This window comes from Papaver somniferum, unplaced genomic scaffold (genome assembly GCF_003573695.1).
Source record: "Papaver somniferum cultivar HN1 unplaced genomic scaffold, ASM357369v1 unplaced-scaffold_80, whole genome shotgun sequence".
Taxonomy (NCBI): domain Eukaryota; kingdom Viridiplantae; phylum Streptophyta; class Magnoliopsida; order Ranunculales; family Papaveraceae; genus Papaver; species Papaver somniferum.
In genome coordinates this window covers 1,401,526-1,425,771 of record NW_020650971.1, presented here as the reverse complement: position 1 = coordinate 1,425,771, position 24,246 = coordinate 1,401,526, and the positions used below count along the sequence as shown (strand labels likewise).

Genomic DNA, 24,246 nt, shown 5'->3' with positions numbered 1-24,246 from the left:
CAAGTACTCCCATGATATCATAGATGTTCAATTCCGCATCATAGTTGTTGAAGTTTCGTAGACATAACAATGAGAAAACAAAAGCTCTTGATCATTGTTATACAATGTCATAGTATTACTACATGGTTGCATGATTATTTCTGGGCGCTCCCAAGCTTGGGGGGAATGATTTTCGATCTGTGTTCTTCTTCCAGTTATTACCATTTTAAAACAATGCAGGTGTATATATGCGGATAAATGCCTTATTATCATTTAATATTTTGTGTCACTCATAAATTTTAACATCCCCATACTTACCTCTGCTTTCCATCTTTGAAGGAAGATATTAACCCTAAATACTATCCTTGATTTTCTGTAAATTTATGGCAGATGTCCATATTGTTTCTCGCGACGTATACAGATATGCGGTAGGAGGTGTATTTTAAGGTCGAATTTTATGAAGTTATGCTAATCATGTTCTGTTGAATAATAAATTTTAAGACTTGTTTTGAGTTTCAACAATACTTAGTTGAATAAAGATGTGTTCGCTCCATGCTTGTTTGTGCCTCAGTGCGACTTTCATTGTCCTGGCGCGATCTTTTTTTGCCTCAGCTTCCTTCGCTCTCCTTTAGTGCTGGCATTCACATGAACTTTTGTAGGTCTTATGTGCCTCCTAAGTAAGGTCTTATTGCCTCCCCACATAGAGAACTTAAAGGACTTATGGTCGCCTTGGGTAGGGTCTTCATCATTGGGCGACGAAATCTCAGTTCCATGTGCTCTTGCAAGTCATTTTCCATCGATCCCGCCTTATCTTTGTTAGTATTTTTACCTCCTCAGGTTATTTATGCTACAATAAACCAGGCCTTTGATACTCCCGTGAGTAAGAAAGCCCCAACACATTGCCGTCTTCGGCACAACCTTAATAGAAGGCACCTTCCATTTATATTCCCCCTGAATCGCCCTTTCAAGGAAGTCACCCTAACCATTTCAGTTAGGCTCCTCCCATCCAGTTATTCAATGAAAAATGTTGTCGTGACATGTTGTCTTTCGCCTATGTGGCTCTGGGCGCGAGATCACACCCTAAGTGGGGTTTCTTTAGACCGAGTGAGGAACATGCCAGTCCATCTGCTATCTCCACTGGCTATGTTTCTGCACCCCATTGAGGTCTCAGTTCCTCCCCGCGGATAGGCTTTCATTTCGCCCCTACAGTGACTTCTCCAGGATGCCCCAATTGCGACGCTCGTTAGGGCTTATGGTCGCCTCTTACGTGATCGTGCTAAAATGTTGTTGCACGACCACGCGAACTAAGTTAACGCGCCACAATCGTAGTCCCAGCCTCCCTAGTTAGAGATTTTGTAATAGTAACTTACTTCCCCTATTGAGGTCTTACGAGAACATTTTGTATCTTTATCGGGTAGACTTTGTTTTCGCCTTTTGTTTGCTTTCTTATAGAAAGAAATTTGCCTCATAGTAAAGTTTCCTTGAATCGATACATGAATTGATTTCTTCATTTCAGCATTTTAAATGATGTTCCTTCACACATAGTTTTCGCGCGATGAGTGGGTGCAACAGATGACCTTTTCCGCTTTCCTTTTTTCCCCTCTTCAGAGTTGGGAAAATATTTGTCTTTCAGCGGATTTTTTTTTTTGTTGTCGCACTTTTTGGTTTGTCTTAGCATTCCATTATGCGATTCTTCAACCTCTCTTAGTGTAGATGTGGTTTGAAACGCACCGCTGGTTCATTGGTTTTCCCTTGTCCTGGCTTGAATGCGACTCTCACGTTGAGCCGCCTTTTCCCATCGTTCATTCTGGTACAACATTCTTCTGGTCATCTTATTTCCTCTTCGTTCGTGCTGATGCACTTCGCTCCACGGTTGTTCATTTATTAGTTTCGCCCTTTCTTTTCTTTCGATGTTCCTTTCCCTAAGGGTTCTTTTGTAACTTTCGTCGTATTCTATCCCCAACTCGTGCTCTCGCACATTTATTTTCAGGTTATGGTTTTCCATCATTAACCTCCCATTCTCTTGAGCGAGATTGATTCGTTCTTTTACCAGCATTTTTTCTGTTTCTTTCCGTTGTGCGAGCCTTGCTTCATATTCGTGCTGGAGAGCAAAAATCTGTTCGTTCTGATTTTGGTAACAGAAATGGTATTCTTTTCTCTGGCTACCTATATCGACATCTAGCATTGGCCTTTCCGGATCATACGGTTTGACCCATTCCGTCCAGTATTGCGGATTTTCCGTGACAGCTGCCAATTCCTTTCCGCATCTACTGTTAAAGTTGCCTCTTTGCATCACTAGAATCTTCAACTTTCGAAGGGAGGGGAGGTATAGCGCCTTGAATGATGAACGATCTTTAAGGACTTTTCTGAGCGAAGTAAGGAAATTGTGTTGTGTCTATCACAGTTTTACGATAGAGAGAGAAAGTAAAGCTGAGTTTACTAGAAGTTTTGCAAAGTCGCAACGATATTTGGTTGATATTTCGTGATGTGTCAGGGGAGGAGAGTGGTGTAAAAATAGGGGTTTCAGAACAATGATGACTCCAAACGGCCAACAAGCGAATTCTCGCAGTGGACAGAAGAATGGTAGTAGTGAAAATAACAAATGATGATTTCTTGTTGAATACTAGCAGATTAGCAATGAGGATAAACCCTCCCTGTTTCTAGCGCCAAAATGTAGTTGTCGAAAATCCCATAACTATACCTCTTGAAATGATAATAACACAAAGCCTAAGTCATGGAAAATAACTCAAACATTAATGATATTATACATCACTTTGCCACTGGTATGATCTTTCTTGAACTCTTTGTATTGATTGTATGATGTTCTTACAACGATTACAAGGGTGTTTGATACACAATAATGGAAGAACTAAAGCTAAGGTTGAACTTAAATGGCTTATCTCTTTTCTCTTTAAGTGTTTTTTTAGATCTCTTACTTGAATGAATTCTCTCTCTATCTTTACCATTTGAATCCTTAAAATACATCAGTAGAAGAAAATTGAGGATCACATGCAAAATCTTTGTTGGCTGTATTTCAGTATGTCTTATTCGTCAGGCTTTGGGGAAATGTCACTGTCTCTCGAGTTGTTGTTTCGTGTTCTTCTTGATGAATGTCGTGTGGTAGGCGTTGTGTAACTGATCCTCGCGTTTCTTTCTTGTTGTCGCATAATTACTCTTCGCCTAATTTTCTCTTCTTCGTGCTCGTGGTTATTTTAGCTGGGGCGAAACTATGGATTTGCCTTGTATAATACCCATAGCTGTGAGTTCTCTCCCAGTTTTAAGAACATCCACAAGCTTCAATGCTTGGACGAATAACTGAGCAAAGGCACTACAACTAAAGCAGGTTTGAACCAACGTAACCTGTTTGTTAGTAAAATTCAATCATTTACTAACCCAAATCTACAAAAAGTACGCTATCTCGTATGCGTTCTGTAAAATGTCCTGTATAGGAGAAAAATAGGGTGATAAATACACAGGTAGATATAATCTTACAAGCATTTGCAGTATGCATAATATGTTCGTCCGATTGAGACTACATGATGAGAATAGTCTGATGAGTTCTCGCGAAAAGATGATTGCTCAGTTTGGCACAAGGAGTTTGTTTAGTCTGAAGAATTTGGGAGGAATGGGATAAACTACACTTCAGTAGATAAGAACGGATTTGATGTAGAAGTTTAGAGTTTGGACATATTTACATCAGTGAAGCTAAGTAATCTTGTTGTTGTTGTTCAAATGTTGTTATTAACTTCCTGAAGATGCTGGATTTACTCACATCTGAACCCGGAACCTCTCTTTTGCAAAACGGGTGTTGTACAAGGTCTCTAATAATAACTTTTTGTTGAGATTATTAGTCCCACATTGTCTGGGTTATCTAAGATCCTGCGGTTTATAATTCTCTTGGCCTCTCTACTCATTGCCAATTGGTTTTGAGTTGGATACCCGTATTGTAACACATTTCTCATTAAAGCTGGTATTAACAGGTATTTCCAGTGAAATTTGTTAACCCCGTAAAACACTATTGCTATTGTTCTTGCTGGATTATTTTTTGAGTTTAGTATAGATGGTTAGATGTCACTCATTGCCAACTGGTTTTGAGTTGGACGCCCATATTCGTAACCCCGTAATATTTCCAGTGAAATCTGGTAACCCCATAAAACACTAATGTTCTTTTTGGATTATTTGAGTTTAGTCGGGACGGTTAGATGTCACTCATTTCCAATTGGTTTTGAGTTGGATGTCCATATTCGTAACCTCGTAAAACTCTAGATGGTTAACCTTGATGCCACTCATTGCCAATTGGTTTTGAGTTCGATACCCATAACACTTTTCTCATTAAAATGGTATTTCCAGTGGAATTTGGGTTTAGTCTGGACGGTCGTAACCCCGTAAAACTCTAGATGGTTAACGTTGATGCCATTCATTGTCAATTGGTTTTGAGTTCGATGTCCATAACACTTTTCTCATTAAAACTGGTATTTCCAGTGAAATTTGGTAATCCCGTAAAACACTATATTATTCTTGCTGGACAATTTGAATTTAGTCTTGACCGTCAACGTTGATGCCTAATAATTGTATGAGGTCAATCGGTTCAGATCTGCAGGAGGCAAGTCTACATTGTAGACTCTACGACTATGTCAATGTCATGTTTTAGAAAAATATTATCGGCTCTATAGCTATTAAGGTACACATGTGGAAAAAGTACTTATGGAAAAGTCTAATGTTAAACCAGAACGGTGGCATGCACAATTGAAGAATCCACATTTACGATCATTTAAATAGCTACCATCAGACCTATTTGCATACTTCACTCGCTTCTCTTTTCTACCATAATCCAAGGGTTCATCTCTTTTTAGTAAACCTACTCAAGCCTCAACTGCCACCACTACGTTTGTAATAATGGCTAGTCTTTATCAAGAAACTCGGGGTTGAACAATTTCAAGTTTATATATTCCAGAGCAAATGAAAAAGTTCGATGTTGAATAGTTTCAAGTTTACCTCGTTTTTCATTTTTTTTTCAGTTTTGTGCTTAACTTGGTGGGCACATATTTCGAACATCGTTTATAACTATTATATAGTAATCATTTATTTGTCAGATTTAGCTTCAAGTAAGAGTCAGATTTAATTATTTACACCCCTTTTTAACCAGAAATGCACATTCCTCCCTGTATTATAGGCTGGTGAGTAGCACGAGTCCTACTGAAAGTCTGAAACATGAGCACTACTAGTAGCAGTCATAATGAATTTAAGTAGAAATTTAAACCACGTCAAATGGGTAACAAAGTCGCACTCTTAAGTTAGAGACGACGCAGTTGAGTTAGAAAATGACAAGCAACCCATGACGCCTAACAATTTTATTGGCAGTTGAGTTGAAAAATGTCTCATGCTTAATCACAACCTTGTTTTGTTCTTATAGGCTAAAAAAGACATAACTGAAAATTCCACTTTATGAGTTGTAGATGATTAATCATTCAATTAGCTTTGGGAAGATTAATTGTACACTTCACTCTCTTTCTCTTTTCTCTCATACCATAATTCAAGATTTCATGTCTTTTTAGTAAACCAACTCATGCCTCAACAGCCACCACTACCTTTGTTATTAATGGCCATTACACGCAAATCCAGCTAACAGATCAAATTAACTTAACCATGAAGTAGTATTTTATACAGTATGGCATTTCAAGTACTCTTTAAGTTGCGGAAAAATCAAGCAAGAGCCTTTCTTGTATTTCTCAGTCCGCTATATATATGCAGCCAATAGATGCATCAACTTCTCATAATCTGTTCTCATATTATCATTAGTGAAATTACTAAGCAAGCAAATGGAGTTGTCTATGAAAGAGACAGTAAAAGCCATAGCAAAATCATCTCTGAGGAACTTCTTGTTCATTACCTTCATCTTAATACTTCCACTTTCGTTATTCCAGATGTTGTTCGAATATAATCTACTTGAGCTCGTTATCCTCGTTAGTAATCTAAGTGACATATCAGTGATTTCATCACCTGAATATCCATATTCGAAATCACTACCTTCTCAACCTTCTCATAAACAGGATGTTTGCACATACTTCTTCTATAACTTCGTCTATCTGGTTTTCTTCCTCACCTTCTATCTTCTCTCTACCTCAGCTATGATCTTCACCATGGCTTCCCATTACGTTTCCAAACCCGTCTCTTGTGTTTCAACTCTTTTCGCTATTCCCCGTATATCAAAACATCTTTTCATCACCTTCCTTGACGCTTTACCTCTCATGATCGGTGCCTACATTGCCAACTTTGCTTTACTGTATCTGATAAATGCAATACCCAAAGATGTTGTAGCTTTCATTTTTGCTATCATCTATGGTCTTTTCGTCACAGTTGTCAATGCATATATCATGGCAATATGGAACTTAGCCAACGTAATTTCATTTCTTGAACCAAATGTTCATGCGGTATCAGCTCTGAAAATGAGCAAACTACTCTTACGTCGGAAAACTGTCATTGCAATTCTTTTTGCAGCACACTACTTGCTTGCTGTTTCAGTAATTCAATTTACTGAAGGCTTGGCTATGGTCATGGACTATGATAATTATATCGTAGTTAGAATTTTGTTGATCGTGTGCTGTGTGATCATAATGACCGGGATAAATTTCGTATGGTTGACGGGCCAAAGCGTTTTGTATTATGTGTGCAGGAGGTACCACAATGACGTGATTGATATAAAGGCTTTGTATGATCATCTTGATGGGAAAAAATCTGGTAACGGTAACAGCATTGGAGGTGATAACATGGAAGTTTGAGGAATATGTTTAGAATGAAAAGATCTTGTTAGGTTTTTCTATTTGGCAAATATTTCTGTTGGGTAGTAATTTCTTTGTTGGTTGTTTGGTATATGCATCCCAACTTGTAATGTCAAATACTTGCAGCTCTGGCATCAAAGTGGGAAAACTGCTAATGGGTGCAGAAAACATGTTATAGCAAAAGTTACGTTCTACTTGTGGCACTATTATCGTTGCATATTTAAAGCAACAAGGATTCAACAATTATGGTTGTATAAATTAATCTGCTGTAAACCACGTGTCTCATAGCGGTTTAACCAAAACAACCTCTTGCTATTGAATAATTGATAGTGAACGTTCACAGATCGCAACATACTTCCAGACTGATCAAAAAAAATTTATAAACTCAACGTATCCATTGCTAGATTTAAGGTTTGTTTGTGAAATGGTACCCAAGTATGAAAGAATTGTGCATTTCAAGATAGAAAGACGAGTCACTCGTGATATATTGACCATGCACTCGAATAAGCAATCAAATTATGCACACCTGGTAATACTGATAGGAATCCCAGCAGGAGTCACTTTTGATTTTGTCACAGCCCTTCTTCCCCCAACATAACTTCATCTGGATAATTTGGCTGCGGCACTGTCCTTGATCCAAATTAAACAAGAGAAACTCTAAATCGATGTGTATAATCAAATTGATCAGAAAAATATCCATCAGATGGGTTCACAGTCAAGTGCACAAATTTAAGGAAATTAAACAGACACGAGGATTCTAGAGGATTCTATTTGCCACAGGTAACAACTGAATAAGCACACCCCAACATAGGACAAGAAGAAACATTTTCTGAAAATGGCTAATTCGTCAACAGTTTCCACAGTTCAAATTCGAAACGTGAACAAGTTCCGAAGTTCAGCTTCACATTATGAGCAGACTGTTAACATCTCTACTGTGTCACTCCCTATCTATCAATATCTCGTCACCTAATTCTTTCATACATATTTGCTATCTTATATTATGTTAGCATCCTCACCAATTCTAAAACTCAACTAAGAAGTTAGTAGCAAGAGAGAGCAACAGACAGAGATGTTACCTGATGTTCCCCATCACCCAAGGTAATTTAAAAGGCTTGGTCTTCGAGAATTTCCTCCAAAATAGCAGCAAAGCAGGACAGAGTGATTAGAAACTTTATCCATCAAAGATGATCTACAAATGTCTTTAAATGAATAACCAAACAGTTCCGAATCTAACTCTCCCATTTTCTAAATCCCCAATTTAACTCAGGCAATTTGAACTTTCTCCAAATCCCTACAATTCAGTGGCAATGCATACAATAAAGAAACAAAGTGTGCTATTTCAATGAACTTCGAAACGAGTAGCTTGTAAGCTGGAATTTTTAGGCTCTCAATATCGACTAAGAAGAAACAATACATTGAAAAGTATAGAGGGAATATGTAAACTGAATCTAGCCCAAATGATAAGCATAATATTTTAAAGAGAATCAGCTGCTATAAATCTTAAGCTCAAAAGTGCAACGATTGCTAGTTGAAATGAGCAAAAGACATGACATTCTAACAGAAAATATACTGATACTAAAACATTGAACCAGGGCAGGATTATCCACCAGTTTACTGATCCACACGAAAGAGACATGTGTCCAAACAAACAGATGAAAAATGATCCTTCTTAAGTAAAACTTAACAACTGCATAAGAACACCCCCAACATAGGACAGGATGAAGCATATTCTGCAAAAGGCTAATTCCGCAGTAGTTTTATCTTTCTAATTCAAAACATTTACAAGTTAGAAATTCAGCTTGTCAACATGGACAGACCGTTAATATCTCTATGCTATCCTTCCATGTCATGTGGTATCAATTTCTCATCATCTAATTCTTACGTACACATTTATATGTTAGCATCCTCCCACTAGTGCACCCAGAAAACCTCTAAAACTAGACATTATACCACATTCTTACTGTACAGCTGAATATTCTCGGCCCGTTTAAAGGAATACTTGCATAAATCTCATGTAAAAGTTGGTCTCTTCAACTTATCTGTGCGGTTCAGTTGAAAACTAATCACTTCTTTCAGCGTGGCTCTCTTCTGCTCTCTGAAATTCCACAACACTGGATCTCCTCTCTTTCTCTTTTTCACTCCAATCACTGTATTTCTGGTGACTTTCTCTGACACCATTACCTATAGTTATCACATACATTTACATCGATCAGAATCTTATGTTTCGATTAACCAAAAGTTAAAAAAAGGAAAAAGATTTGGCAATCATAACAATACAGATAGATATGTCTTGACATGCTTCAAAAAATATATATACATATATAATTCAGATAGATATCTATGTAATTGTGTTTCATCTATGGAATTCAGATTGACTTCTTTGAGTCTTCATAAACAATTGAAAGAAGCGCTCAATTCATCAATAAGAATCCGGTCTTCTAAAATTCCGGTGCACTTCCGGTGCTAAGGTCCAACGGTCTTATAACGGTCAAAAACCATACAGAATTCAGGTAGACATTTAGTTTCCGAGTAAAAAGTTAATCGGAGAGAGAAAAAGGAGAGAGGAGAGAAAAAAGGAGAGAGAAAAGTTAAGCTAACACAAACTAGTTTATAAAACACAATTACAGAGAAGAAAACAAAGCTTCAGAAATAGAACACAATTATATAGATATACCTTGATAAGTTCTTGGCAAGCTTCCCGAAGCTCTTCAGTGTAACACCTTTCCTTGGCCACCAATGTTTGGTTCATCTCTTTAAACTCTATGAACATTTTTTCATTCTCAAACAATGTTTTCTCATGTTCATAAAAAGATTTGCTAACATCAGCCGTCACAGAACGAATAAATTCAGCCTTTTCTCCATTGAAAAATTCAATGTCAGATTGCAATTTAACCTTCTCATATTGAGAAGTTCAACTTCATTTTGCAGCTTATCCTTCTCTTTGTTGCTGAGTCCTAAATCAGTTTCCACTTCACACTTTCTTTTCTTGAGTAGCACAACATCCATTCCCAGTTTAGTTTTCTCTTCGTGTACCATAGTGTTCTTTTCATAGAGCGAACAAATATCATCTTGTGCAGTAGTCTTCTTTTCATTGAGCGAACAAATATCATCTTGTACCATAGTCTTCTTTTCATTCAGCAACCAAATATCATCTTGTCCCGCAGTCTTTTTTTCATTGAGTGAACAAATATCATCTTGTGCAATAGTCTTCTCTCCATTGAGCAAACGAATATCAGCTCCCAATATAGTCTTCTCATTGTTAAGTGAATCAATGTCACTATACATTTTAGTCTTCTCCTTGTTGAGTAGTTCGATATCATTTCCTAGTAAAATCTTCTCTCTGTTCAGAATTACAATACCACCACACAGTTTATTATTCTCATCTTTGAGATATTGAAAACTAGTTTCCATTTCAGACTTCACCAATCTAAGCAACTCAATATCATTTCCTAGTGTGGTTTTCTTTTTGTTGAGTAATTCAATATCACTTTCCACTGTAGTTTTTTTCTTTTTTGAGTAACTCAGTATCACTCACCAACTTAGTCTTCTCTTTGACGAGAATCTCAAAACCCCATTGCAATTTCTTCTGCTGTTCGCAGCGTAACCTGAGATCAGTTTCCACTGTAGTCTTCTCTTGGTTGAGAATATCAAAATCACTTTGCAATTTTTCCTTCTCCTTATTGAGCAAGTCAGTATCAGTAGCCAATTTAGTCTTCTTTATGTTGAGTGATTCAATATCTCTTCCGAGTTTCAATTTCTCCTTGTTAAGTATAGCCTTCTCTTCTATGAGCTTATAACGATGGGTCTCCAATTCCTCCCTTTTTTTGTTGATTAATCTGACATCACTTTCCACTGCAGACCTTTCTTTCTTAGGGATTTCAATTTCGCTTCGAAGTTTCAACTTCAAGTTCTCTAGAGACTCAACATCTTCATCCTCATCATTTGATAAAGTTATATATTCTTTGGTGTTGGTGCCAATTTTCTTATCAACCTTCTACAGACACAGAGAGAAAATGAAGGAAAAAAAAAAACAAGACAGCGAAAAACTGATGAAATGAAATTGACTGAAAATGGAGATGATGATATTACAGACCTTTAGAAGTTGAGAGTTACTTTTTTGCTTCTTTTTCTGTTGATCCAGACAGATTCTCTTATTAGAATCATGGTTACTACTTACTATAGAATTGTAAATAAGAAAGAACACGCAATTACTTACCTGTTTCCTAGAGCAGTTGTTAGAAGTTGTGGTTGAGTTAGTACATCCAATGAATGACTGTATGATTAAGTTGAGATTCAAGTTAGGATTTGAAAAACGTGAGTTTTGGTTCACCATTATGATAAATTTTACATTAAGAGACGTACATACTGGCAAAGAGCTTTCTTGTGATGTGATCTTACCGAGGAATTCGTGGGGATGGAATAATGATTCGCTTCCCATTGTGCATTAGCTTCAGCTTCACCATTTAGCTCTTTAATGCCTGAATCACTTTCATGTCCTCTTACTCCCGAATCCTCACCCTCACTTAAAAGTCCAGTCATGTAGCATTCTTTTAGTTCTTCTTGTGTAGGGTGTAACGGTGACAAAACCTTAATCTGCAAAAAAAGAAAGAGTACAGAGCTCAGAGCTCAGGTCTCAGATTACTTCACTTAAATAAGCTACATAACTTCATAATAAATAGGTGACCAACAATGTAAGATGCAAGGGGAGAAGAGAGATTTCGTCACATCTAGACGGCTCAAAAAGAAAATACAGTAAAAATAAAAATTGAACAACATAATCTTCCTCCTACGGTTACACTAACTAATTGGAGTTCTTATCCATACCTGGAAAACATGCGGGAATCCATATAGGTTATAAACCATTTTGCCAAGTGTGTGTTTTGCGTTGGAAACATGTTTATGTTCCGACGCTTTGATGAGAGAACTTATTGTCGCTTTGTACGACAGCTTTCCCCAAGGATAGCTGTTGAACTCCTCAAGGTTGTCAACTAGGAGAAAATGACCTTTATTTAAGCTCTTGTGTAACCCATGGCCCATAATTACACCCTCGGCGATCAAAAGCAAGCCTAGCTTTAGTTTGTCCTCACTGTTTTGCAGTTGATAGAATTTCTCTACCAAATCTCCGAACTTAACATTATCCTGACCTGGAAAATGGGCTTCCATGAGAGGTATCCTTTTAGGATTCTGGTCTATTTCTTCACTACCCTGAAACTTTAATCCCGACATCATTGCAAACTCTCGTTCGCCAAAACATATTTCCTGATTGCCAATAATAAACGACATGGCATTCTCCTCTTCCTCCTCCTTGTCCTTTTTAGGAGTATCCTATATCCTCAACAATACATTGTGGACGACATTTGGACAGAAGCTAAGATTTGGTAAGTGTATAAGACGCCCAAAGCAACTCTCTTCCAGCAGTTTAAGATATATTCCATCCAATTCTCTTGTGTAGTCTTTAATACAGTTTGGTCTCGAATAACAAGTTACCTTTGCACCGTGTTCCATGATATTGCCCATCCTGCTTTTAAAAGGTAAGCAGTGTATTTAGTCTCCACAAACTAATTTTCATGTGTTTCCTAAAATCTGACAGTCTCAAGAGAGTCACTCTCAACAAGTACCTCAAAAATCATCTACATATGCATCACCGAATAACAAAATACAATTAAGGAAAAGAACATAGTCAGGTATTTGAAGGAAGAACATACCGAGGAGCAGCAATACCAGGACGGCGGTATCTGTGGGGCTTCGTCACTACTCCAGTGGATCGTGCAGGCTTATGTGGTGCAGCCTACATTGTATAAAAGATTTATATCTCAATTTCAACAATTTTCAAAACAAAATAAAACACTGTAAATTGAACCAACCTACCTTAGCTGCAACTTGCTGCTTCATTGGAGGCTTTACTCTAGTAGACTTGCGAGTCATCTGTAACAATAAATCATACAAATATCAAATTTTCTTCTCCCAAACAACAACAGGTCTAATTTTCATAAACCCTAAAACACAAATTAAGAAAGGGTAAAAACTGATTGGTAATAATTTGAAAACAGCAAAGACAATTAGACTGTGAAGGAGAGTGAAATTGATACGGAAAATGAAATTGATTGAAAATGGGAAATGATATTACAAACCTTTAAAAGTTTAGGAAGCTTAGGGTTACTTTACAAATCAATAATCTGGTTATGTTGATTCAAGCTAGGGTTTTTAATTTTTGAGTTGAATGAAGTTAGGGTTTTAATTGTGAGTTTTGGTTCTTGAAAGAGAGTTCATGTACTATCTTACTCCGACTCTGTCTCTTCTCTCTTCTTGTTTCGAGTGGCTGTTTGGTTTCTCCGAAATAAGAGTACTTTGAGTAGTCTTTGGGCTTTTGGGGAGAGCTAGGAAGCACCGCTTAATTGGGCCATATTTAACTCGGCCATACTTATTCCGAAGAACCTCCTGATTTTGGGCATACCTAAATCTTTCTAGGCATACAAAGCAATAGTCCTAATTTGGGTGACCTTATAAGGGGTACCCTATGGGTAGTTCAATTACCTATATGCCCTTAAATCTTTTAAATTACTAATCTATCCCTAATCCTAATACAAAAACCTAAAATCAGTTTCATTCACCTTCTTCTTCCTCTCTCCATAACAGCCGAACCCGTTCATCTTCTCCAAAAAAAAATTCATCGCATCATCGCCGAAATTTGATCCTCGATTCGTGAAAAGTTAATCGACGATTAAACTCATCTATATAATGGGTCGTCGTAAGCAAGTATCTCGTTCTAATCGATCAATTGAACAACCTGTTGAAGAAAAAGAAGATTTAGAGAGTGAAGAAGAAACTGAAAATCAACCACAAATGCAACCGGAGGAAGAGATTGAAGAAGAACCAACTCCTGAAATGAGAATAAGAAGGTTAGTTCTACAAACCCATCTCGTATTTGATGTTTTTGGTTGGTATGATTGGTTTAATTCGTCAAAAACATGGTTTGTGCAGCGGTTACAGGGTTGGGTTCGGCGTAAAATCAAGTTTAGATTTTCGCCGAACTGTTCTTCAAACCCAACCCTGAAACTGCATATGAACGATTCGGCTTAAAATGCATATCAGTTTTGCGCCGAACCTAGTGACATAGAGCCTTGTATTTAGGATCGGCTTATTCGATGGCATTAGATTTGCGCCGAATTTGTGTTGTGGAAATTTCAAAAAAATTTGCATGTGTATGGGATCGTCTTGTATGGTAGTTTTGCGCCGAATAAATGTTGTTTCAGTTTCATAAGTTCTGCATGTGTATAGGATCGGCTGATATGGTAGTACTAGTTTTGCGCCGAATAAATATTTGAATTCATAATTTTAGGTTCGGCTTATTCGATAGTATTGGTTGTGAGACGAACAAATGAGATCGGCTTATTAATAGTTTGTGGTATGAGCCGAACCACTCTCTGTGTAAGCTATTGAAAATTCTAAGACATAGTTCGGCTCATATGTGTTATTTCGGGTAAGCCGAGCCTTCTTATTTGTTGACAAGTTTTTGGCATTTGAAATCCACATTTCGTATAATTTGTATCCCTTTCTTGTTCGAAGTAGTTTTATAACTTTCATACTTGTGACAGGACTGATGTAGCTAAAAAGAGGAAGAAGATGGAGGTAACACCTTCTACTTCTAAAACTCCCGATCCTCGAGGAGGAGGTAAGAAAAAATTGGGAGCGGGAGGTAGAGGAGGCATTTTAGAAGAGTAAGTTGAACAAGTAAGAGTTGAAAGACAAGAAGAAGGAATAGCTGAAGATGAAGAACTAGAAGGAATAGCTGGAGATGATAATCAAGAAGTTCATCAAGAAACACAACCCCAAGGAAAACCCAAGAAAGACAAGAAAGGTAAGAAGGTGGCAGAACCCGAGAAAGAGAAGGACGATGATGATCGACGGATCACTGGTTTACACATTCCAGATGAAGATGACGTAATTACACCTCGATCAGATGGTTTGCCTCGTGGTCTTCCGGAAGATGGAGGAAATGTGTTGATTGGTTATGCCGAATCTTGGGCGAGGAGAATTTATGAGACTCCTGATCACAACCGTGCAGTCCGAGTATTGAGACACCAGAGGGAAGCGGAATGGAAACTTTCTGAAGAGGTTCCTGAGGTGGTTGCTTACGTACAAGCCAGTGCTTTATGGCCTGCTATCAATTATGGACATAAGGAATATGATAGTGTGTCGACCTCTGCCTTTACCGAGCGCTTTTGTCCAGAAACTTACATATTTCAATTACCTTTTGGAGAGATGTTAATCACTCCTGATGAAGCTAGAAAGATTACATGCCTTAAGGCAAGGGATAGAAGTGTGGATGCTGATTTTTATGACATGAATTGGGATGAGCTCTACAATTTGTTCGAGGAAAGTCTTGGTTGGGATTCAAACAAAACTGAGTTGGAGTTTTTTAGATCCGTTAAAGATGTCAATTTCGTATGCACTCCCAATGGCAGAAATAAGAAGAATAAGAAGATCAAGCTGACTAACTTGAAAAAGGAGTTTGAGAACATAAAGCAAAGAGTAATGGATCCCGTCAAAGTGAAGCAAGCTGGAACTTCCTACTTGCTTTATACTCTTGGTAGAGACATCTTTCCCGACACAACCGGAAACAAGGTAAATGCTAATTATCTCCAATTGGTAAAGAATCTTGAAACTTGTAACAAGTATGATTGGGGAACGGCTACGCTCTCTTACCTGATGGAACAACTTGACACCGCGTCTAGGTTGACAAGTACAAACATCGGAGGGAACTTCACTTTACTCCAGGTAACTTTTGGGAGTTCAGAGTATGGTTCGGCTTATAACCATAAAATCGTATAAGTCGAACTTGTAATTTATTTGGTTCGGCTTGTACTACTTGATCCATATAAGCCGAACAGTTCTCTAAGTTTGTAAACTTTATTCTTACTTTGATGTTTCCAAGTAAAAATTGTTTCTATCATTTCAATTCCTTTGATTTTTGAATGTGGTTCTTTGGATGTAGGTGTGGATATATGACAATTTCCAAATTTTGAACTTGGACAAAGTATTTGAGAAGGATGTCGATTATGTTGATACAGAGCCAACTGCAACACGGTACGAGTACGAGGACTCGAAGAAAAGGAACAAAAAACACTTGGTGGCAAGTTTGAGAGAGACGTTAGACCTACTGGGTGTTGATGATGTCATTTTTCAACCATATGAGAAGGAAGATGAAGAAGATGAAGTTGTTGAAGATGAGAATATGCCGGTAGGTATGTATCATGGGCCATTGTGGTATCCCGATGGTTATGTTATATAAGATCCTCGACGAGTACTCCGTCAATTAGGATGTGTGCAAAAGGTTCCTTTGTTTGATGAGAAATTCAGGTTTTTACCAAAGAGTGGTACTGGAACTAAAAGCACCACTTCATCTTGGGAACCAAAGTATGATCCTGATCCCACCCTTGAGTTCTGGAATAACTTAGAAGATCACACATTAGATGCGTCCAAGTTAGCACCTTTACTTGATGATCCATGTGAAGAGGATCCGGGCTATATGGATTGGTATAACCAAATTTCTCATCCCTTCATTATCAATAAGAAAAGTCAAAAGGTAGTTGATAAGGGGAAGGCGAAGGCAATCAAGATCACCAACATTTCTACTTACGAAGATGTAATCAACGCTTTCAAGATAATGGTAAGAATGACTTCACTTTATACTATTTTCATATATTAGTTATGGTAAAAATGTATTCAACCTCACGGTTATAAGTTGTTGACAAATGAAAAAATAGGTTTTCGCGGGTAGGGAGATGTTGAAAAAAATGAAGGCCAAACTTGGTTGCAAAACACCAATGACCGTGGACAATCATCAACAAAGGAGAAGGACCCGAGGAACCCACACAAAAGCCTACCACTAAGAGGTCTCGACAAGTTGGTGAAGGTACAAACCAAGATGGTGCTACCGTCCAACCCGGTAATGATGCGTCGGAAGATGAAGAACAAGGTGGAAGAAGAGGTAGTCGTGCAACTAAGAAGAGGGGTCGTGGTTAAATGCCCTTTTATGTTTCCAAGTTCCTTTTAATGTTTTCTTAAGTTTTAAGTACACTTTTATGATGTTGCAAACACCTTTGGTTTTAGGTGCTGAACTTTGTTTTTAATGGTGCTGGGATTGTGTTATGGACACCTTGGATTTCATGTTTTAACTCTGGTTCGGCGTATCTTGTAATGTTAGTTACGCGCCGAATCCTTTGTCCTTCAGGTTCGGCTTAGATCTTCAAAATCGTATAAGCCGAATCTGTAAGAAGTTTTAAAATTTGAAATTCTAATCGTTACATAAACGGATTCGGCTTATGTTCAAACCTTCTTATGAGCCGAACATTGTCTATTTTTGCACAAAAATCTATGAACAACTCTTTTTTGAAATATATAGCCGTTGTAACCTGTATTATATATAGGCATACATGGTTTTTCATAATCTTCAGAGAATATACTAAAAAAAATGGCACCCTCAACTCATGAGTTTACTTTAGAAGAAGATTTGTCTCTTTGCACTAATTACGTAGCATACTATTCAAAGAAGGGTGAAGAACGACGAGTGAAGGGATTGATGAGTATGTACTACTTGGTTAGAATTCATGAATCCTTCAGCACCGAAACGGGTAATCCTCACAACCGGGATAGTGCGGCCTTGTTTTGCCGAATTAGAACTATTAAAGAAACGGTGAAAGACTTTATAGTTTTAGTTCGGATTGTGAGTCTATATCGTCTCAAGGGTGAAACAAACTCTGAGATTGAAGATCGAGCTCTAGAGGAATGGCGAAGATGGAAAGGAAAGAATTTCAAATACAAAGATCACTACTAGAAGGTTTCTCATTACCCGTTTAGGATATTAGAAGAATTCGATTAGAAATTTATTGTAACGCTATTATGTAACGGGTGTGTATTCCACATTTTCTATGAATTTGAAAAGTATATTTGGAATGATATAATATTTTTTGTGTTCATGAATCATGAAAGGTTCGGCTTATCCTGTAATTCCAGTTATGTTCCGAATGTTGAAATCCATTGTTCGGCTTTCTTAAAAAATATAATACAAACCGAACCTAGCCGAGTAACTCAGGTTTTTTTTTTGGTCAGGTTCGGCTTGCAGTGAAATAATATTATAAGCCGAACCTGACAAAAAAACTCTGGTTTTTTCTTTTTGTCAGGTTCGGCTTTCATCAAAATAATACTCTAAGCCGAACCTGACAGAAAAACTCTGGATTTTCATCACTCTGTCGGGTTCGGCTTTCCTTGAACTAAAGTTACAACACGAACCATCTCATGTGTTCATGGTTCCAGTTTCTAGAAAACAACACGTTCCATAACCAAAAAGTAAATCATTCAAGTATTTTGTTTTGATGGGTACATGTAATTGCAATTCTAGTCAAAAGATCATCCTCATCATACACGAAAATCAAAAGACACAAAATATGGGGATAAATCCATAAAACATTTTTATGGAGATCCTAAACGAATCTCATCCTCTTCACTGACCTCTTTCTCATCCTCTTCACTGACCTCATTCTCATCATCTTCACTGACCTCTTGCTTATCATCTTCATCCTCATCACTTGAAAACGTAATTACTTGTCCACTTGGAGGCTGCACATTCAAATATATCCAAATATCCATTTCCGTCGCATAATTTTCACACCAATCCATCGCAAAATTATTTTCAAATCTAGGCCAAAAGGCTGCACTCATCAAGGGTGGTAATGGGAAAGCGGGTCTAAGTTTGAGGCCGATAAAATGACAATTTTGAACAAATCCAAGAACAAGTCTTCTATCCTTTACACCTTCATTGCAAGGTTTCTTTGGAGGCGCGTAAGTAAAGCTACTACCCGTCCATGAGAAACAATGTACGACGCAATCTAATGTCTCCGCTATTAAAAACCCACAAATGGGCATTGACATCCAATGTTCTTCGGTAATGATAAAATCCCCATGCAAACGACGTTTGAATGCAATGTACTCCGTTTCCACCCCTGCATCTCCTCTTGCACCTGTTCTCATCATTGTCTTATAGAAATCTTTGTTTTTATGTAGGGTTTGTAACATTCGTTGCCGAATATAGTTAACTTCATTTTCAGGGGGCACGGGATTGTTCTCTTCCTTAAAAGTACCAAGTTGTTCCGCCGTGACGTGATATCCACAATTTCCATCACCTTGCACGTCGTCCATTGCTACAATATGCTCATGAATTATTGGCGATAGATCTTCCAAGTAGTTAGCGTATATAAAATTGATAGGCCTCAAATACTTACCGGACTGATCTCTTCTAGGTCCTCTCATCCTACCAATTTCATGTACGGTCCTTTTCTCCTTTATCTTAGTTTGTGAAGGATACATCTTAGCCTTCCTATTGACATCCTCTTTACTATCCTTTGCTTCTGTCGAACAATCATTATTATTCACCTCTTTGTTACTTGTTTCAGCTTTTTGAATACTTGGACGACCTCATTTTTTTGGAACTTTGACTTCTTCCTCCTTCATCAACTTCTCAATTTCCTTTTTTGCCTTTTCAATCCTTGCATCATGGTAGTCAACGCCGGATGGATCCCTCTTATTACCCAATAGTTCCTTGTTGGCTTGTCTAGTTTGAAAATTATTCATTTTCTTACTCTTCCTACCTTTCGGTTCACTCTTCTCCGGCTCCAAAATATTTTCTTGGGTGAATTAGAGTGATTGAGATACCTTCAGCCAAAAAAAAAAAAAAAAAAAAAAAAAAAAAAAAAAAAATTGAGACCAGACCATTTGACCAAAAGGAATAAATTCAATAAAGTCGACCACTGGTACCCTTGTATATGCCAGTTGTGTTGACCTAGAGTTAGGTTATCGACCACTGGTACCCTTGTATATGCCAATGTGTTGATATTAGTCAGACTAGTATCTCAATCCATTAGGATAGGTTCATTTTGGCGGAGGCCTTCAGACAGATATGGGAAACGCCGTTCACTTAGTAAACATCAAAACCATCTATGTTTTTCTATATCCATCTTCTTGATCTATCCATGTGATTAGTTTTGACTCCGAATATGATGTCCATAGTGCAACTATCTGAGTAGAGCTCTGTCACTTTATGAATTTTAGTATGCTTGAGTGCAAACTCGTGTACAGCAATTGGAATTTCGCATCAGGGTACTTCTTCCTGTAGTCAATAAGTATGCCAACCAAGGAGATTCTTTAGTGCCTTCCAAGGTTCTGCGTAGATAGCTAAGGTCTGGAGTACAGGTTTTGTGGGTATATCTCTGGTAAGCCCTCCCGAGACTATAACTCGGCCACTAGGGCCACCTAGGGGTTTAAAGGCTTATTGCATACGCTAAATGCAATCGACGATGCCTGCGACAGTGAGTTAGGATTTTATTTTGTAGTTTTGATTTGCTCGGGACTAGCAAATAATAAGTTTGGGGGTATTTGATAGACGCATTTATGTGTCTAATATAGCTCATTTGTATATATTGTTAGTGCTCAATTTTGTACTTATTTGGTTATTTTATTTATTTGTAGGTGTTTTTAGAAGAATAAGGATTTGCGGCGAAATTGGCTGAAAATGCGGCGTTTGGACCTCTGTTGATAGAGTACCGGAAGCGCCCCAGAAGTGTACCGGAAGTACCCCAGAAATACCCCGGAGGAACCCCGGAAAAAGTGCGGAAAATGCCCCAGAGGACACTTGCTATACGGATCCTTGATTTTGGATAAGGGGTAACCTAATTACTAAGGGGTGACCCATTTCCAGGCAGCTGCTAAAGGGAGACCAGCCACAGATAAGGGGAGGTCAACTTCTCAAATTTAAAAACAAATTTTGGCGGGAAAATGCATGCATCGTCTGGCAGATTTTGGTTCGATTATTGGAGGAGTTTTAATGCGATTAAACACCGGAAATCAGTTGGGATAATCCTGTTAGACCTAAACAGACCCTATGCAAGTGATTGGGCTGATCGAATTGGGCTGGAATGGCCGTGAGAAGCGATCAAAGTCCAAAAAGAATATGTGTTCTCTGTGAAGTTTTCAAATATATTTAGAGATTCTGGGAGAGTTTTACGTTGAAGTAAAGAGTATCTAGTCTTGTTTAAGGATTAGGAGAATTTTGGAGCGTAAGAAATTTCCAGAAGACGCGTACAAAGCAACAGAAAAGAGATTTCTCTCTCAACTGCACGTGAAGAAAAAAGGGAGATAAACTCGGATTTAATCGAGTTATTTGGACCCTATTGGTATATAAAGGCTGGTGGGAAGTGAGAGAAAGTTTTATCAAGAGTTAGGGATCGATTGGGAGGCCAGCAGAGAGGCGCAGGAGGAGTTGCAGGAATTGTACCTGCTGCTGCTGCTGCCATTAACAAAGCTCGAAGAACACGAAGAACACGCCAGCATAGACAGTCGTTTATCAACAGTGTCAACGACTAGCATCCGAGGGTCTTAAAACAACAGCGTCAACAGCAGCCGTGAGGTATCGTTTTTACAGCAGTGGTATTCTATCGTTCTTCTCTGGACGCTTAAAGAGGGTCGTAGTTTCACTATATTATATTTTTCACTCTTTTAATCATATTTTGAGCATCAAGTATGTATTTTAAGAACATGATTATTATGAGTAGCTAAACCCCAATACTGGGATGATGGAGGAAGCTGTTTTTCAGCCATGTGGTTATTTAAATAATTCTTAATTCACTTTTTGCACCGATTTTAATTGATTTATGATTTCAATTAATTACTTGTGATTTTGTTTGATGGAACATGCTTAGTCCTAGGGATTCTTGATGTTCCATGCTTATCATATACAAGTAATATTTTATGGAATCTAATTTGGCAAAGATAGAGTTAATACTTGTTTTATTTTGAGCTATAATCGCCTAGAATTATTTTCTGAGCCACTTGAATATGAAACACATTGGAATCCTGAGTCCTGGTTCCTCTTGATCTTGTGACATATTGTGTATATATTTTTGTTTTAAAAATCTTTTCAAGTCCGAGCATCGAATCCGTATTTACCGCAAATCGAATTATTACAACAAAAGGATACATGACCGGCATCAAGTTGTCCCATAGGAATTTCTTTTTACCTCGTCCCATATTCCTATACATCTCCGCCAACTTTTTGCCATTTGTCGTCTCCCATATCTCTAGATCATCTTCTTCGTCTTCGGTTGGGAGAGGATCGAAGCTTAATTGTTTCCAAAAATGATCAATATCCTCAAATGGTATGATACCATCCTTGTACTGAAGTAGGTCGTGGCGGCATGGAAGTCCCATAGATGTCTTCATTTTACAAACACACTCTTCCTCCAAGTTGGCGCCTAATGTCTTAATCAAATCCACTTCTTCCATCAACAAGTCGATGCATAGATGTGAGACTCTATAAGTTAATTCCCGTAGCCATTTACTACCATAATTCTTGTGTCTGAACATAAGATATGCTCGAAGGCGGCTTTAATTCTCACAACATCACTTTTGAAATATTCATCAATTGCATAAAAAACCGTGACAAAAGTGTCAACACATCCAAAAAGGTTCTTCTTTAACCGATAATGAGCCGACTCTGCCATACTTGTGGCTTGGTTGTCGAAGTGTTTGTGCCGATTTGTAAAACAAAACACGAACCTTTCTTTATCAGGTTCCAACACATCTTTGACCAAGTAAGTAATGACATCGGGGTAGCCAGTCTTCCAATGCTTAATAAGCATTTTAAAAATTTCTTCGTAGACATCCTCGGTGATTGACCATACCAAAGCTTCCCATTCACCTTGGAAAGAAGCCCACAACATCTCATTATGTTCATATTCTTTCAAGAATTCCTTCTTTTTCTTTACTCGTGTCTCCTCCGGTTGGATTTTAGCAATATTCTCTAATTCCTTCAACTTAAGTGGTTGAATTTTCGATTGGCATTTTTTCCTCACATTGCACCATATGTGAAACGTACAAAGAAAATTGAATGCATCCGGAAATACCTTCTTAATACCATACATCAACGATGAATCTTGATCGGAAATGAACACTTTAGGAAGAGCACCCTCCCGGAAGATTAACTTCAATTGTTCTAACGCCCAAACATAACTCTCTTTCTTCTCGTTTTTCAAGAAACAAAAAGCCACGGTGAACGGTGCCTTTGTCGAAGTATTCCCCACAATGTTCATCAACGGCATCTCATATTTATTAGTCTTGTAAGTGCAATCCAATATAATAACTTGTGGGAAGCATAGAGCCAATTGGACGCATTCCGGGTGGGCAAGGAAAAGGTGTGTGACTTAACCGAACTCATCCAACTTCTTTTGGAAAGCGTAGTTATTCTTCACCCCTAACCACATTCCTTGTTGTTGGTAGGCTTCTAAAAGGTCCTAAAAATTATCCCCGGCCAAAAACTTGGTGGGCCCGGAGATATGTATAAATTAAGCGCAATAAAAATGGGGGCCTACAGTAATACCGCAAGTGCACGGTCGTCGGTTGTAGCTCGTGCAAGTACGGGTCGATCCACAGAGATCGGGTGTGTTTGGAGTGTTTCTAGCTAATTGGGTTCCTAGTTGCTATTGGGCTTCTAATTGTGCTTTGGGCTTAGTGGGTTTGTTTGGATTAAATGTGAACTTATGGGCTTTTGGTCTTTAGAGTTGCACTGGGCTTTGGCCTTACAGGGAACTGAACTTGGGCTCAACAGTTCACTTGTGAATTGGGCTCAATGTCTTTTGATGTGAACTGGGCTTTGGATTCAGTTGGCTTGGTTTAGCTAGGCCTTTGGGCTTAGTGAACTGTGGCTGGACTTAGTGAACTGTGGGCTTGGGGAGGAAGCAGCAGCAGCAGAGCAAAGAAAGCAATGCAGCAGTGGTGCAGCAGCAGACAACAGCGACAACAGCAGCAGCAGAAGGGCAGCAGCAGTAGCAAGACTGCACAGCAGCTGCACAAGCAGTGCAAGTAGCAGCAGCAGCATAAGCAATGAATGCAGCAACAGCAGGGGAAGCAATAGCAGGGCAAACAAGACAGAGGAGAAAATAGAGAAGCAACGAGTTGCAGGGCAGTGGAATAGAAGCAACAGAGTTGCAGGGCAGTGGAAGCAAAGACAATGCAATAAGAAGATGGCTAACAAAATAAACAAAAGGAAACACAAACAGGGCAACACATGGCAAAAGCAAAGAACAAAACAAGATGAACCAAGTCCTAAGCCAAGGGCAGGGTGATAAAGAACTGAAATGAAGCAAGGCTAGGCTAAGGCAAAATACAAGGCAATCACACATAGAATGGTAAGATAATCAGCTTGCTATAAGCACTGATTTCTTCCATTGCACAATCAGCACATTGCATACAGCATACACAAGGAATGGCAAGAAATCAGCTTGCTATAAGCACTGATTTCTTCCATTGCACAATTAGTTCAAAGCTTCACAGATACCTAGCCTAGCATTCCATCAATTGTGACAGCAAACTTAAACATGACAGGAACATTTAACTAACAGTGAGCAACAACAAACATGAACATAACTAACTGAACTAA

The 24,246-nt window shown here is 38.2% G+C and overlaps 2 protein-coding genes across 3 annotated transcripts; one reads left to right on the top strand and one right to left on the bottom strand.

The window, feature by feature from the left end:
- Positions 1 to 5,798: 5,798 nt before the first annotated feature.
- On the top strand, positions 5,799 to 6,758 carry LOC113344911. The gene has a single exon (XM_026588793.1). The coding sequence runs from the start codon at positions 5,799 to 5,801 to the stop codon at positions 6,756 to 6,758; it is 960 nt and encodes a 319-aa protein (XP_026444578.1).
- Positions 6,759 to 8,484: 1,726 nt separating this feature from the next.
- Positions 8,485 to 13,052, bottom strand: LOC113345075. 2 transcript variants are annotated; one of them, XM_026588943.1, is made up of 9 exons: positions 12,890 to 13,052; positions 12,627 to 12,683; positions 12,464 to 12,546; positions 11,583 to 12,276; positions 11,157 to 11,351; positions 10,975 to 11,031; positions 10,852 to 10,887; positions 9,433 to 10,752; positions 8,485 to 8,939 (listed from the first exon to the last, which is right to left on the bottom strand). In XM_026588943.1, exons 4-8 carry the CDS (start codon positions 12,039 to 12,041, stop codon positions 10,243 to 10,245), a joined length of 1,257 nt encoding a protein of 418 aa, XP_026444728.1. In that variant the 5' UTR covers positions 12,042 to 12,276; positions 12,464 to 12,546; positions 12,627 to 12,683; positions 12,890 to 13,052; the 3' UTR covers positions 8,485 to 8,939; positions 9,433 to 10,242. The 2 variants fall into 2 exon arrangements, with proteins under 2 accessions (XP_026444728.1, XP_026444729.1); XM_026588944.1 differs by having other exon boundaries at positions 9,433 to 10,749.
- Between the last annotated feature and the right edge of the window lie 11,194 nt (positions 13,053 to 24,246).

What these genes read in the sequence shown, in the direction of transcription:
- LOC113344911 (XM_026588793.1), top strand. Translation starts at nt 5,799, where the DNA reads ATGGAGTTGTCTATGAAAGAGACAGTAAAAGCCATAGCAAAATCATCT.
- LOC113345075 (XM_026588943.1), bottom strand. Translation starts at nt 12,041, where the DNA reads ATGTCGTTTATTATTGGCAATCAGGAAATATGTTTTGGCGAACGAGAG. An exon ending in CCATCCCCACGAATTCCTCG is followed by an intron (nt 11,032 to 11,156) that starts GTAAGATCACAT and finishes TTAATCATACAG; the next exon opens with TCATTCATTGGATGTACTAA. An exon ending in GTAACTCTCAACTTCTAAAG is followed by an intron (nt 10,753 to 10,851) that starts GTCTGTAATATC and finishes CTGTGTCTGTAG; the next exon opens with AAGGTTGATAAGAAAATTGG.